The sequence below is a fragment of the Condylura cristata genome, unplaced genomic scaffold, assembly GCF_000260355.1.
Source record: "Condylura cristata isolate star-nosed mole 26May11 unplaced genomic scaffold, ConCri1.0 scaffold00004, whole genome shotgun sequence".
NCBI classification, from domain to species: Eukaryota; Metazoa; Chordata; class Mammalia; order Eulipotyphla; family Talpidae; genus Condylura; species Condylura cristata.
The window spans coordinates 44,773,183-44,790,100 of record NW_004567105.1 but is presented as its reverse complement, the minus strand read 5'-3'; the positions used below and the strand labels follow the sequence as shown (position 1 = coordinate 44,790,100).

Below are 16,918 nucleotides of genomic sequence, written 5' to 3'. Positions count from 1 at the left end.
CCTCAATTAAAAAAAAAATAATAAAAAAATGTAATGATAACTTCACTCAAGAGTCAGAGCTTTTTACGAGACCTGTTGCCAATATTAGTGTCTTGGAATGATCTCATCTTTCATCCTGGCTAAATTCCAACACACAATTTCATTAACCCAGGTACTGCAGGTGATAAAACTCATTTTTCCCTAAAGAGACAGCTAAAAAGTACCAGTTATACATTTATGAAGTACCAGCAATCAAAATTATGGATTTTCTAAAAGGTTTTTAACTACTTTTATTGAAAGGAAAATCGCTGTCTCAGACTTTTGTGACACTACTGCTAATAATAAATTTTATCATTTAGACATGGCCATAATATGGTAGACAGTGTCAATAAAAGTATGCAGCAAAGATGATCCCTGTCTTTTAAGTAATACCTTCTAATGACATGCCGGAAATGATCATGCGAAATACCCAAGCTAACTAATGGCTCTTAAAATGTAAGAACAACAACCTATCTGATGATATGCCAGTACACACATATGTAGTTACATGTAGAATCAATAGCATAATAGACATCCAAAATATTTTCTAATGCTTTCAAAGTCTACCAGAGAAAATTAAATTTCATTAACAATTCTGACTAAAATCTGTCTAGTGAAAAAAATGTGTTCAAATGTTATTTGCTTCTTTTTCAGCAAAGTGGGCCTGTTATCCTTGGCAAACTTGTCCAAACTTTTCTATCTAATATTCTATATATCACTAGAGGGCACTGTGGTATTTAGGCCACTCTGACCTCTTCGAGGACTTTCAAGGGTCTTGAACTCCAGAACAATGTCAGAAAGGTGAAAGGACAGTCTTTTGAAAGAAAAAAAATAACTTTGGCAACACCCAATTTTTGTTGTTCTAAACCAAAAATGCGTAAGTGGAAAAGTCAAATTCATAAAATTATGAGGCTCATTTTGGAATCGTCTGGGCTCTAATAGGGGAACATTTCATCCCCATGTTCTTGAGATTTAAATTGTGAGGCTGGAATTCAATTTGCATACACCCACATTATAAATGGCTATTCCCTCTCCATGTGCTCACATCTCCTGCACTAACTAGAGGTAATTTCGCTGCAGAACATTCAGGCGTGCAAACCGAGAGCCACAAATGGGTTTGAAACAATTTATGATATCCGGCCTCCTTCGACATGTATTAGCATATACCTGGTTTCTTTAACATACACTTTGTTTTTCCAAAACCACAAACATAGTTGCTGGAATTTCATGTGGAAGTGCTTAAGGGGCTGAAAGTTAACACCTTTGTGATCCTTGCAGCCTCACAGTGGCTGTGAAACAAAAGCCTCTTTGTCGAGGCTTTCTTGAAATGTTTTCTTAACATGTTCCAAGTAGTTTTAGGCAGGGAACTAAAGTAAACAAGATGTTACCATGATAAAAACACTTGTGAAAACATAACAGGCGCACTTAGTAGTTTCTTTCACATAAAATTCTTCACAGTTTTGAGAAGTCAAATTCACAGGATAAATTTTAAAAAGCAAATTACCAATGAAATGGCTTCTACTGTCTACAGTCCTCAACCTTCAGGAAAGGGTCAAAGTTCCACCTCCAGGCATTTTCTTTCAACACATCTCCCTATGTCTTCTAATAAAGTACATATAAAGTTTATTTTGGCTTTATAAAAAATTTGTACATCTGACAAACATGCAAAGGAATTTTTGTTTCGATTGTTTTGCACAGTGAGTTTCTTCAGGAGAAATAACCGAGAGGAAAAAAAAAAAAAAGTATAAAGCTCCTTTTAAATGGAATCGTAAATAAGGATAAATATTACACTTCTGAGTACTTTATACAAGTGACCATCTAAGAGAAAAACTAGAGGACATGGAAACAGGTTTCCCAAACACACAGGAGGACCTGATATTTGTGAAACTATGGGTCTACGTCTGATCTTACATTCTAAATTAGAAACAGGAAATTATTTAGCCTTCAAAATCCATGCCCCACCTTGCCAAAGAATTATAGAGCTCTTTTTAAAAAAGAAAAAAGGGAAGAATTATAAATTCATGTTTTTACTGGTAAAGATTGTGTCTTCAATCTGCTCTGAAAGAAAAAAAAAAATGATCCAAGTGGGGAGAGGGATACTAGAAGCCAGGAGCTTCAACTATCTGGATGACTCTGGGATTGTTTTTCTGTTTCTGTTACCGGGAGATTCTAAGCATTGCGGGCCTGGAGGATTTCATTCACGTTAGCACGAGCACCTGCTGGTATCGGTTAGCTCCAACAGTCACATGGTAACTCATGGTTGATAGATTAAAAAAAAAAACAAAACACTCAAACTGCAACTAGCTTTGAGAAGAAACAGGGAAATAAATGTGTACAATAGGCCGAGTATGTGCTGATTCTGATAAAGCATCCCTCCGTTGGCTGTGAGGGAAAGACAACAGGATAGTTATTTGTACAGTATTTATCTTTGAAATCAGGGCCCTGTGGTATATCTCACCTTGGGAACAAACACTGCAGAATGATCACAGAAAAGTGCCAAATCTCTGGTTTTGATTTACCATCAGTTATGATATTTCTTCCTCAGGAGGGAAAAAAAAAATATGCCTGATTCTTAGCCCTCTGACTGTCCCCTTCTTTCTCCTACCCCCTTTCTCTGTTAACGGTGGCATTTTCTTGTCAGATGGGATTTTTATCCTGAATAGCTGATCTTTGTCTCTTTAAAAATTACATCTTCCCTAGCCTTCCTTCTGATCCAGAAGATCAGAAAATAGTTACCAAGCAGTCATTTTACTCTCTCATACTGAACCAAAATGCCAGGTAGAAGAAAGCCCAAGTCCATGCAGGCATCAGAACTAAGACTAGTAAATGAAGTAACAGGCAGACATGTATGGATATTATCCCCGATATGAGTAAGTGTGAGGGCTCTGTAAAGAACAACATCAACTAATACACACCAAATAGCAATTTCTAAGGGAATGTAAAAATCATTTCTCGGCTAAACTACATGATGGTATAAAAAATGTTGCCATAGCTCAGAGGTCAGCATACTGGCCCCAGAGACAGGAATGGGCTCTGCCCATTTCTCACCTGCTTTTGTGGTAAAATGGCAGAAATTAAGTAGCTGTGAAAGATACTATATGGCCTGCAAATTTCTAACAAAATGCCTGATCCTTTATAGAACAAGTATGTAGTATGCCTCCCCTCCCTATGGGAGATATTTTTTACCAGAAATCTAAATTCTAAAAAATCACACTAAAGAATACTCTTTTTGACCCATCAATGCTCTGTCCAGTTACAATCCCTTCCCTATGGACCAGGTCAGAAGTATTAGGTATTTTGAAATATTCCTCTTAAAAAAAAGAAAAAAAAAACTTAAGTAGGCAAGAAGAGAATCTACAATCTACATAGTGTCTGTGTGGGGTAGGCACTTTATATCAAGTCCTATTTTTATATTTAAAGAACAGGTTTATTAGAAAAGGAACATAAAAAGAAAAAGACACTTGCATAGGCACAAGGGGGCAGGAAGAGCTGCCTCAAGAGCTTTTCAATTCCAACAACCTTAAAAAGTGATTAGTGTTGTTATCGTCCCAAAGCATGTGTGCTTCGACTGAGGCTGAGATGCAAAGCAACCCACTTAAAGAATGCACTGAGTAAGTGGCTTACTACCCGATCTATCTTCAAGCTGCCTAAAGCTTTCTCCTACCACAGTAAACACAGTTAGTAAACTGAACTGCTTCGAACCAGGAGGTCTTGTATTGTAATTAAGGTGAAGGACTATGAAGCTAGAAAGCCGGGGCACTGACTCCACCTCTTATTAATATGTGACTTTGAAAAAGCACTGAACTTGTCTGTGAGCTGCTTGCCTTAGTTGTAGGGTGAGAGTCACACAATAGTATCAGTACAAAGTGGTTGTGGGGTTTCAATGGGTTATATATGAATAGTATGTGGAACTGTGCTTACTGCAGTTAGGAGAGGGTAAAATTAAGAGGTTAGAAGACATGGGGGAAAGGGGAGGTAAACATTGTTGTACAATGAACAGCAATGTAAACATATATATATATATATAACAAAAACAAAGAAACAAAAGAAGAAATTAGGAGACAGAAAAAAAATATTTATGAAGCAACACCTAAGTTAAAGTGAGAGCATGCTACATGTTGTTGAATAAGGGTGACTTGGAAATTTCAAATGATACTGGAGCCAATTTGCTTAAACTGTAAGAAAATAGCTCTTTGGAGGAGTGACATAAGAGTGACCCAAGAAGGAGGTGCTTTCACAGTGTGCAAATGTGGCGATTTGAGAAGAAATGCTTGAAATACCACCTCCTGGTAACGGTGATTTCACAGTGACATCAGTCAAAGAGGCCACACAGTTTCTGCTTGGACCAACTACAAGATGTACATTCTACAGTAGCTCTTTTAGTTCATTTCAGTGGGAAGCAAAGTTAGTTTTGTTGAAGCCAGTCTGAGTGCCATTTAGAATATGAAGAGATGTGGGATATGTACATCTGCAAGAAAACAAATTTGTTTTCTACTACATTCGGCAAGATCCTGAAACCTGAAGACAACTCTGAATTCCCAGCAACAAAAATCAAGTTGTAGAAGAACATGAAAACCTGACTTATCCTATAAGACAAATCAGTGTGTAACTCAGCAGTGTGTAACACAGCATATACTCTCCCTTTGCTGGTTACAATATGCAGTGTTTACTTTTGGCAATCAAGTCTCTCAACCTTAGTAACCACGTGGTTCCTGTGCAGTCATCATCTTTGTTCAGGTGGTGGGCATGTGACATCACTGATTGGCTCAGAGCTAGAACACATGAATCAACCTGAACCAGTAACTAATCCAGCTCTTTTTCTGGAACTCTGGGAAAAGAGATGTACTCTGGGATTGACAAGTCTACGGCCTGTAAATGTGTCTTCTTCAGTTTCACTTGGAAAGGCCCAAAAAAGGCGTGTGCGCGCACACGTGCACACACACACACAGAACATTAATCAACAAAGACCAGTGTTTCAATAACCTTGTTTAAGCAGCTGGATCCTGCCATGCCTAAAGCTAGTTGTACCACTGGACTTCCTAGCTACAAGAGCCAACTGAAATCCTCCATCCTTTGTATGTAAAAGTAAGCCAACTGAAGCTGGACATTTATAGTTTGCAAACAAGTCTTCTGACAAATATAATTCAATATATAAGTGCTAGGAAATAAATAAGCAACAGTGCAGGTTCATAGTGGACATTCCAATTCCACTGAGCAAACATGAAGTAAGAACATGTCATGTGCAAAACCATAGTAAATAATTAACAGGTGCTTTCCTATGCTAGTGTCAAAAACCTAATATCCTTAGAAAAGGGTTTTTAAAAGGAAGCAAATTTAAGCCTCGATTCCAGTGATCTTCAACCTTCCTTCTCTAGTAGTAGGTGTCATCTGATATTGAACTGTCTTCTTATACAGCTATACTTATAAGTGTGTGTGTGTGGTTACTATGTATACACACACACACACACACACACAATCTAACAGCTCTTGTAATAAACGATCCATAAATTGAGAATTAGGGTAGAAATACTACTTGGGTTACTAACAAAAGTTTTTAAATGGGTCAAAGTGGAAACTGGTCCTTTCCCTTGTAACTCTTAAACTGATATAATACAGATAATGTTCATAGCACCTTATAGTTCTGGAAACTTTCTAAAAATGAATTATACTTACATATGTCTGTTAGCTATTCCACTAGCCATAAAGACAGAGAAAGAGACTGTTCTAACAACATAAGTATCACACAAACCCAGAGACCAGTCTGCCTCTATTTCCCAGGACTCACTTGAGAGAGAAGAAATCTAGGGAGCAGGGGGATGTTCTTATATCCAATTTTGGATCATCATGGACCAGATAAACAGGAATTTATTCTGCACAGTTTAACTGTTGCATGACATATGGGTATATTAAATATAATGTGGTATCAGAGTCAGCTTATCTATCAATAATCCAATGATATCATGAATGTACTTATCTGATGCCAATAATGCCGGGCAGTTTAGTCTAACTTACTTTAAAGGTACTTTAGATGGGGAAATGTTAAGATGTAGCACAGGAGCATTTCACTACAGTTATGAGAAGATTAATATCTCATTTACCAACAGAGGTAATTTATCTGTGCTAAAGGTTCAAAAGGGATAACCAAGTCTGACTCATACTTTAACTTACTCCATTCTCCCTATAAGTACAAGAATCTGAGAAAACATCAACACCATTAAAAGAAAGACAAGAATCAGGTTGCAAGCATTTCCTCAGCATCCATTTCTTACTATTTTAAAGTCGTTTGTATAAAAACAAAGATGAGAAATCACCAAGCTGCATTTGGCCAGTAATTGACACCAATTCTATAAAATTAGAGGTGGTGCACATGTCATTGTAGTATGTACAGACAGAAATGAAAGTGAAAACTAAATTACTTCAAATTTAAAAGTAGGAGAATTTTAATTTAATCATTGTCATTCTGGGGGAGAAAAAGGTAAACACAGGCTCTTACAACAAGTATAAAAACTGCCCTTGAGTGTCATCTTTGCCTCTTTACAACATATTCTCAAAACATTTTGTAACTATTCCTATGACTGTGGGTTGTGATTTAGAGTTCACTCTCAAAATGGTGGTGTGAAACCCTTCATCAAAAAAGACACTTTATGAAGAAAAGCATGAACAGTGGGAGGTGATGGCTATGTAAAAGAAGAAAGCAATATAAAATCATTCTTACTTTAGAAATGATTGGAAATCTTCGCACACTGCTTCACAGCCAGGCCACTTACATACACCATGTCCATAGAGAGGATGGCTATGGGGATGCTCCTCGTGGGACAAACTGAAAAGAAAAAAACAGAGGCCAAGAAATGAATGTGCTGCCAAGAACCATCCCACCAGACATAAAAGGCAAGAGGAACCCATGTGGCCAGAAGTGGACATGAATGAATCCTTCCCCATGGAATTTACTAATTACTTCTTGCTATTTAAAAACAGGAGGGAAATTCCGAAACGTGACCAGTCCAGTGTTAGAAATGTACCATTATGTATGGAAAAAGTTTGACAGGCTTTTGTTAGAGGCAAAGCTTTCTACTCAGACTGTGAAGGTTTCTTGAAAAAGCTAGAACTTATCATTTAATGTACATAATAAAAAGTATAAAACTGTGCTTAATTTTGAGAGATTCTTGCTGTTTCCTACCCAGAATACTACATTTTTTTTCCTCCTTTCCACCACAATGGCTTCCACAAAATTGTATAATTTTTTCACAAGTGAGTCTTACAGAGTAGAATGCAATTAAATGATTCAGAACAATGAAATAATTTAGAAAGACAGATATAACCAAGAAGGCTATTTTTCTTAAAAGAAAAAAAAGTGAATATTGACAGTATCTGATACCCCTAAACTTACTGCCACCAAGAATGAGAGAAAACCTGGCGTGCATGGACCAGAAGGGGTTAACCCTCCAGGGAGGTTCCAATCAATATGTAATGATTTGGTCACACAGATCCAGTCAGGGGATGCTCTGGATCTCACCATTTGGTGCTTAGGGAAGTGTATCTGTTGCATTTGCTGATGAACCATACTCTCAAATATTTTCTCTATTTGATTTCTGCATCCAGATTTCTTTCAAACAAATTATTTTTACAGTCATTTCCATAACCTCAGAATCCATCAAACACAAATATAAAACTAACTTTCAGAGTTATGTTTTGTACCCAAGCACATTTTCTTCAAGGAAAGAAGGATTTTGCAACTTACACAATTAGCTCTGCCTGACTTTGAACTTCAAGCAGTGAAACATGATTACACACACACACACACACACACACACACACACTCTTAAGAGAACTGTATTTTAGGTCACCACCAAGATATCTATGCATATATGTTATCGATTCACATTTACAGAACACAAAAGGTATTTGTGAACTTATAATTAGTCCACAGTGAGCATATTATGAACACAAACTAAGGGATATTAATTGTAAACACATCTATACAACAGAAATGTATCTTATCAAAAATCAATACTAGGTGACCCTGTGACTTTTGACTGATGTTGCTGGAAATCTAGTGTAAGTTGAATATAATAAGCTATTTTTGCCTTAAAATAAAAATCTGGGAACCAAAGAAATCAGCAGAAAACTTTCTGTGAAAGCACTGAAAGGTGCCCCGCATGAAAGAAAAAACATAACACTGGTGAAATAAGCAGCTCTACTGAGACTTACAAAGCTCAGTGCTAACAGGATATTCTCTAAGCAGTTAAGAGAGTAAAATTCCACCAGAGCAGAAGAAAGAATTACTGCCTAACTATATTCATCTTCAGATAATTCAAAGAATGAAATATGATACAGAAACAGAATTTTTAAAAATTACTGGCAATATTTGAAATTAAAGAATTCTTCAATAGTGAGAGTTCTCGAATACTCTGAGTGCAGGAAGCCATTTCAAAATAAAACTTCTTACCAATAACTGAAAAAGGATTATAACCATAAGTTATCTTTATCAATTTTAAAAAATGACTTAAAGTAATTTCATAATTTTAAAGAGTTAATACATATTTGTTATAGAAATCCTGGAAAATATTTGCTATAGAAAACCTGGAAAATCACTCTTAACCACATGTACATTTTTAGTGAAGGCATGTATATTTATAACATTCATTTATATTTAATATAATTTTGTAAATAATTCCTCAAGTAACTACTAGTCTTCTAAGCTTTTATCTGCTGCTGTGTAGGATTACTACTTTCTACCATATTAGTTAGCTTTAGTGGCATACTAAAATTTATCAAAACCACTCCTCAATTTTGGATATTTCCTTCATGTTTTCTATATTTATAAATAATGTTAGAAACAAAATTAGCAGTCTAAACACCCCAGTATATTACTGATTTTCTACCAGAAGATATACTCATAGAAATGAAATCACTCAACTAATGAGTACAAAGTTTAAAATTCACGATGAATATTCTATCAAGTAGTTCTTGCCAAGTACATTCTTAGCCATTATACATATTTTGTGCAATTCTTTAAGATGGAAGCCAGGAACCTCAACTAGTTAGGATATAAAATTAATACCACTAGTTAAAAATTGTGATGGGAACAATGGTACTGACAGATTAGAAATGAACATAGTAAGCTGAATTTTGTGGAAATCTGAGTTGATTCTCGATGATGCACGCCTGACCCTGTATTATGCTACTTCAGTAAAAAAGAAGAAAAAAAAACAAATGGGATGTGCCTCTAGGATAAAGCCTAGTATTGTGGAAAAAGAGTGCAAAGAAGATAATGTGTTCACCAGAAAAGTTTAGGATTAAAAATTAGATGATCTAACATTATGTATATCACCTTCCTACCCCCACCCCACTTTCTGGTTAACTTATTTGTGAAGGGTCCATGACCTAAACAAAAACTACTTTCTCCTAACAAATTTATTTTCAATTCAACGTAGTATCCTTGTTTTGTAGGAAGGACACATTACAACTCATAAAACTTTAGAGGAACTAGTTAATTATACCTGAACTCTAGAGAAACTCAAAACTCACACCTATACACTTCCACACTCAGAAGACATTTTGAAAATCTTCCACTACAATAAGAACCTACTTTTTATTATGGAAGGTTACATGTTCTTGTTCTTATTTTTATTTATTTATTTATTTATTTTATTTTTGTGTAGAAGAATGAGGGTGTTGGGAAGAGGTACACAGGAGGTGAAAGGATTCGCGAGACAGAATGGTGATTAGAACAGGCAGATCTCCTGAAATACGCTGCTGAGGAGAGCAGTAGATGAGACAGGAGAGGTCTGCTGCACCATGTGGGTCACACTCCAGGCCAGGGATGGAACTCAGGTTGCAGTGATGAAATTGCTAAGACTTAGCCTCTAGGCCACCAGGGAGACCCCTGTTCTTGTTTCTAGAAGTTCCATATTATTGAGTTGGTTACAGGAGAAAGAGCTCCCTTCTCCATGCCATACCTAGTAACTCCTCCCCACCCCACCTGAGACAACACTATTAACTAATATTCAGGTACATTGCTGACTGGTTTTTTTTCTCATAAAGTGTTATTAGTTTCTAAAAATGGAAGGCACCCATGTGCATGAGTATCCCTTGCTTTTCTTATTTAATATGTAATTGGAGACTTTTAGGTACACAATTTTCTGAAATCAAGTGTTTGGCTTTGGAAGGCCAGAAAGACTAGAAGGGGAGCCCAGCCCAGCAGGGTGCTCTCTGGAAGGATATAGAAAGAAGACTGTGACAATGGTTGCCAGAAGTGGTAGGGAAATGTAATTTTTACCACATCATTGTGTCTTCTCAAGTTTTCATGTTGTGTTTTCACTGTGCAGCTGCCATTTTTTCATATATGTAAACACACAAATGCATAAACCCACATGAAACAGTTAAGCACTCTGAGGGACTAATTCCCAGCCACCATTTGCTTTGACATGGGCATGAATGCCACACAGTCTAAGCACCAGGCTGTCTTGTCTCCAGCCTTCCCCCTACTCTGTAGTACACACCTTCAGACACTGCCAGCTGTATTTCTGAAGGGGAGCTTTTCTGTCCCATCAGAAATCTAGAATAAGCACTTACATTTCTGGGATTTGCCAAAGTGATGCAAACCAATGTTACCTTAACTATGTAAATATTTATAAATAAATATTTAAAAATGGTAACAATTTAAATTGAATTAATTTAGAGCCATATTTAGACAGAACTATGGTAGGAAAATTGCCTCATCATTTCAATAAATTGTTCCAAGGCAGCTCACCAACGTGAGAACTATGACTGCTTTCTGTGAAGCTTCCAAGGTCGATGATGAGTAAAGATGTATTTGGTTTTGGAGGGACTTAAACAAGTTTGCCCCAAAACCAAGCATCTAAAAATTCAGGTTAATCTATTTAATAAAGTGTCATTTACTATGAGCTTCCAGGTTGAAAATTCCTAGGGTCAAAAGGCTACATCTGATTCATCTAGATATACTCCGTACTTCACACACAACATAAACTCAATAAATAAATGTTAAATGGATTAATGAATGAACAGAAAATATTATTCTACTTAGTTTTTCTATACATATAGACTCAGTGTATTTTTTTATTTTTTAATTATTGAAAGTAAATGTCAGGTTGATGCTAGCCCATAAAGAAACAATGATTCGACATTAATTTTATCCCAAATATTAATAAAATATAAGAAAAGCCAGTTCATTTAACTTCTCTTGATAAGTAAAAGCTATAAATATTTTAAAAGGAATAGTCATAGTAATGCAGATTAGAAAACTGTATACACATAAACACATGATTTCTGATATTAAATACAGTGTATTTTGAGTATTATGCGTTATTTTCACTGATACTACTATTTCTGCATGAGGTTATGCCTGTCAAAGTCTTAATTAAAATAATGATCATTCTTTGAGAAGATTTTATATAATGGTTATGATTCCTCAATAGTGACTGTTCACAATTATGGCCTTAAGTTCACATTATAAGTAAAACTTGAAGCTAGAATCATTGCATAAATTCATCTGTTAACACTAAGAGAAAGTGGCCCTTACACTAATAATCCTACAAACTAATTTTCTCTGTGGTAACCAAGAGGAAAATAATCTCTGTAGGTGATAAAGAGAATAGTGATGACCCTAAGATATTTCCTGCAGACCTAAACAATGATTTTCCATTCTCCTGTAGTCACATACTGAGTTCTTTCTGTGCCCTGCCTCGAGTTCTCATGTCTGTGTTCTAGGGCTCTTCAATTTTTCCCTCCTTTTCCAAATGTAGGAAAGTTTCCTCCCTAAACTTTGAACTCATCTGTAACAAAAGGCTATGTGTATACTTCTTCCTCTCCATGCCCCAAATAAACAAAGTTGTAAATTTTATCCTATTTTACTGGCATGGATTTGACAAATAAGTTATGAAAGACTGTTGGTTATTCTCTAGTCACTCAAAATTGTGGAGCATATTATTTTAAAACTTTTATCGAGATACAATTCATAGACCATAAAACTTACTCTGAAATTATAAAACAGTGATTTTTGAATATATGTAGTCCTGTAACCATTACCACAATAACTTCAGAACATTATTACACTAAAAAAGAAATTCTGTATCCATTAGCAGTTACTCCTTATTTCTCTACTCTTCTCTTTCTAAAGATTTGCCTGTTGTGAGCTTTAAATGAAATCAAACTACATATAGCCTTTCATGTCTGCCTTTTACACTAAGTTTACTGTTTCAGGGATTCATCCACATTGTAGTTCATATCAGCACTTCTTTTTTCTGGCTGAATGCTATTCCATTAGATGGCTATAACACATTTTGCTTATCCATTCAATTAGTTAATAAACATTTGGGCTGTTGCCATGTTTTGAATATTATGAATAATACTGCTATGAAAATGCATATACTTGTTTGAGTGTATGCTTTCGATTGTTTTGAGTTTAGGAGTAGAGTTTTTGGGTCATGTGGAAACTCCATGGTTAACATTTTGAGGAACTGCCAAAATATTTTCCAAAGTAGCTGCATTGCTTTATATTCTCATCAGCATTGTTTAAGGGTTCCAATTTCTCCACATCCTTGCCAACACTTGTTACTGTATATCATTAGCTATTCCAGCAGATGTAAAGTGGTACAGTTGTGTGCTTTTAATTGTATTTGTTTAATGAATAACTATGTTGAACATCTTTTTATGTGCTTATTGGCATCTGTATATTTTCTTTAAGTCCTCAGTCCTTTAAAAAAAATTGGTTGTCATTTTGAGCTTCAAAAGCTTACATGTGCACACAAACGCACACATTTGTCACATGCAAGTTCCTTATGAAATAAATGGTTTGCAAATATTTATTCCCATTTTGGGGATTATCATTTCAATTTCTTGAGTGTATGCGTGCAGCCAGACATTTTTAATTCTGATGAAGTTCTATTTTCCTTTTGCTTACAGTGTTTCTTGTGCTTCTGGTGTCACATCTAAGAACCAATCATTAATCCAAGATAATGAAGATTTATTCCTGTGTTTTCTTCTAGAGTTTTAGTATCAACATTTAATCCCTTAAGTTAATTTCTGTATATTGTACAATGCAGAATTTCAACTTCATTCTTGACCATGTTGTTTCAGTATCAAGTAATGAAAAATTATTTATCTCAAATGAATTGTCTTTGTACTTCTGTCAAAAAACAACTGAATCTAAATGTAAAATCTGTATTTTTTTACTTTACATTTACTAGATTTCCCCCTACACCCAAAAATACTACTCACATTCTCAAAAGAATTAATTCTTACATTGTAAAATAACTATTGAAGTTTTACTGGGGAGAGGCAGAAATTTTAATAAAAAGAAAACCTGAGAAACTAAACTTTTTAAAGAATGAGTGCCCAGGGGCAAACTGATTCCCATATCCCATTGAGCGTTTTTTTGTGTGCTAAAAAAAAAACGCTTTTCTAAATAAAATCTGTGGATCTCCCTGATTAACACATAAATGGGGTATAACTTTCACTGAGGGCCTGAACTAGTTCTCTTGGGGGAGGAAGAGAGGCTGGGGAATGAAGATCTCACTTCTCACTGCAGCTGTACTAACAACCAGGCACCCTGCAGGTCATTTAATGGTCCTGCCCTCCATTTCTTCATTGGAAACACACAAGAGGACCTATGTTGCTTCTCCCAGTGGTAAAACCTTCACTAAACTTCTACCAAGGACATGCAGATGAAGGAGTGGGCAGAAAAGACACATCTTGTTACTGACAAGATGAATGAGGAGCTGATGCTTAATGAATATGGTTAAAGGAGTGAATGAGGCCTATGCCCTCCCATAAAGAGGACAGAGTACTTACTGCTGTTGTGGAACAGAAAGCGGTTCTCTTTTAATCCATTCCCCATTCATGGCAAATGCACACACCCAAAAGTAGGACCCACTGCCAACTCCTTTTTCTTATTGTTCTGCCTCTCTCCCTTCCCCACTGGTCCCCATTCTCTTTCCCACCATTTGGGCATCCATCCATTCCAGCCAGTCTTCTGAAATGCTGACTGTTAAGACTGGCATCTAAGATACCATGATGAAGACAAGAGTGCTGACAAGCACCTCTGTGTCTCCCTGCAGTTCAAGTGACTACATGGAACTACCCTAGATATGTCAGGCTTCCAGAAAGGGTTCCCTTCACACACAACTTTAGGACTATTTATTAATGAAAAATGTTTTGTAACTGATGTAATCATAAGAGTGTCAGGCGTCAACGGGAGTCATTACTATTCTAAAGCATAATTCTTTAACAACTTAAATAAAATGTTCCTCTTCACTTTTGAGCTTGATCCCATTTCTTTGTCTTCTATTCTGCTAGCCTATTCCACTGCCAATGACATTTTGAGTGTCATATCAGGGATTTCTTATGTTTGAATATGGGCATATGAATTTTTTTTTTTTAAAGATTTATTTATTTGTACATACAGAACCAGGGTACAGGCTAGAGGCTCAGGGGCGGTGAGAGGCTTCACCAGAGACAGAGTGGGGAGCAGAACAGGCAGATTGACGAAGCACACTGCTGAGGGGAGCAGCGGGTGGGTCAGGAGAGGTCTGCCACACCATATGGTCACCTCCGGGGCAGGCGGGAATCGAACTCATGCGGAAGTGACTTTAGCTTCTCAGTGCAGTGCTTTAACCCGCTGCGCCACCAGGGAGGGCCCCGGGCATATGAATTTTACTTCCATTGATGAAGAGATATCTGGATATATAATCAGCCTTTAGATATTTCATACTAAATTTTCAAAAGCTAATTGATACCAAGTAAAAGTGAAGTTATAATAAGTTAATTTGAGAGAAGCCAAACTAGGTGAATTGGCTCTGGAACTAGATAACAGCTTATAAAGAAAAGCAGAGTAGAGCCTCCCTCAAGACCTGTGGGTTAAGTCTCAGTATTACCACCACTATAGCATGAGTCCCACCCCTTGACAGGAAGTAAACTCACATATGGCACAGCAGACTTCTGTCTCACCTACTGTGCACCTTAGCAGTTTATTTCAGTTGATTTGCCTGTCCTGCTCCCTCTCTGTCTCTGGTGAATCCTCTCATCTTCCACACCCTGGCCTCTAGCCCAATTTTTCCATGAAAAAATTAAAAATAAGTAAATAAAGAAGAGCAACATAGATTTCTAACAGCAAAAGAGATAGTCACTTAAATATATAGCACATTTTTCCATGTTAGAGTTTATTCTTCTGATATATTTCAAACTATTGAATATCCCCTCAAAGCCCCTGAGTATTTCTTATAGAAAAATCAGTCTCTTATAGAAAATAAAAGGACAAGTTAAATTTTTCGAGTGTTATCAGGAGGGGGTGAGGTGGGGAAAGTCAAGCCAACCAGAAACTCACAATTTAGTAAGCACAGAAGAAACAGTAATGTAAGCACTATATCGTTTCTCTTGGTGGCTTTGTGAAAATGGTCCTTTCTCCTTTAACTTGCACTAAAAACACTTCAAAAAAGAGATGGATTTCTTATTTCACACTGAAGAGTTGGGAGATGACTTATATAGCACATTTCTAGCATCAATCCTTAATTTTGTTTTGTATTCACTACAGGGATACACTGTCCTAGCAATTTTCCAAAGTCATGTTGACAACAGGTTGTAGATTCTTAAAACAATAAAGAGAGGGTGTTTTGTTAGAGCCCATTCTTCGTGACAGAAGAGGCAGGGAGCACTCCAGGAACCCAAGCACACACCTTCTGCTCCTCCACATGCTCAGCGGTGAAGCCTTGACACTCCCTCCCCACAATGCTCATCATCTCAATTTTCTGCTGCTTTTCAAATCATGTTTAATTAGAGGATTTCACATTCCCTTGTGATATGATATTCATGAGTAAAACTTGCAATTGGAGTGACTGTGAATTAGTCTATTAAGTGCCAGATTTGTGCTTTTAAACAATGATAGAGATTGTTATTACCCGTTCTTGATATTGTGCCTCAAGATGCAAAGGCTATCTTGACTAATTTTATATCTGCAACACAAGCTATTAACCATTTTTATGTCTGCAGTTTTCCTTACATTAGAAATCATCCTGAAAGAAACAGGGTCACCTTTTTTGCCTGGCCCTCGGGTCACAGCCCACCAAATGGTATGCTTGGTGAGTTTGTATGACTGATACAAAGTCCCTTAACAGCGAAAGGGAGGCCAATCTTCCCAAATGTCAGAACGACTTGCCAATATGCTGGGAGTAGGCTTTTTGTCACCTTGGGACAGGAACAAGAAGCCAGTCTAGACCCTGTAAACCTCAGGAAGTCTGTTACTGTTATTAAGACGGTAGATTGTTTGGGGTTGAGAGCACTAAGGGCCCTGAAGAGTAGGAGAAGCTTCTGTTCTTGCTTAAGGTTTTTGTCCTTCCCTAATGGAAGAAGTCTCCTTGTCCTGAGCCTCTCATCCTTTTCCTAATTGAAGAAACAATCACTGCTCCCCACTTCATGACCTAGAAGAATGTAGCTTGGGGTTATCATCCAGTTCTAGACTTATCAGGAAGCAAGTACTCACTACTTAGTCATCTCACCTTCACTCAGAGGGAAGGTGGGGTAACCGCCCCCACCTTCCACCTATTATGTGATGTCTCCTCTCTTTCACTTTGACACCCTGGGTTTCTCAATGCAGGACAGCAATTCCTGCTCCACTCCATTATTCTTTAGAATTTACAGCCCTGTGAATTCTCCATGCATATATTATTAAGTTGATTCTTTCCTCTGCTAAGCCATCTGATGCTGTTTTGACCGCTCATCCAATCTAAGAACTCAGAGGGTTATGGGTTGATTTTGTGAAAATTATGAAATTATATGTTCTTGCTCATATATACTGAGGAAAAATGAGGGATAAATGTGTGGCCTCTCAGTGATAAATTCTATGAATCTTAAGTTGGTCAATTTTAAGGAAAATGTTAAAGTAGTA

General features: G+C 36.7%; 1 protein-coding gene across 1 annotated transcript in view; it reads right to left on the bottom strand.

Annotated features, from left to right (window-relative positions):
* The window catches only part of FOXP1 (forkhead box P1), a 226,593-nt gene that overhangs the window by 43,220 nt on the left and 166,455 nt on the right, over positions 1-16,918 (bottom strand). Inside the window, exon 7 of the mRNA XM_004675975.2 lies at positions 6,734-6,838. Coding sequence (XP_004676032.1) covers positions 6,734-6,838 — 105 coding nt within the window. The remainder of the gene's footprint in view (positions 1-6,733; positions 6,839-16,918) is intronic.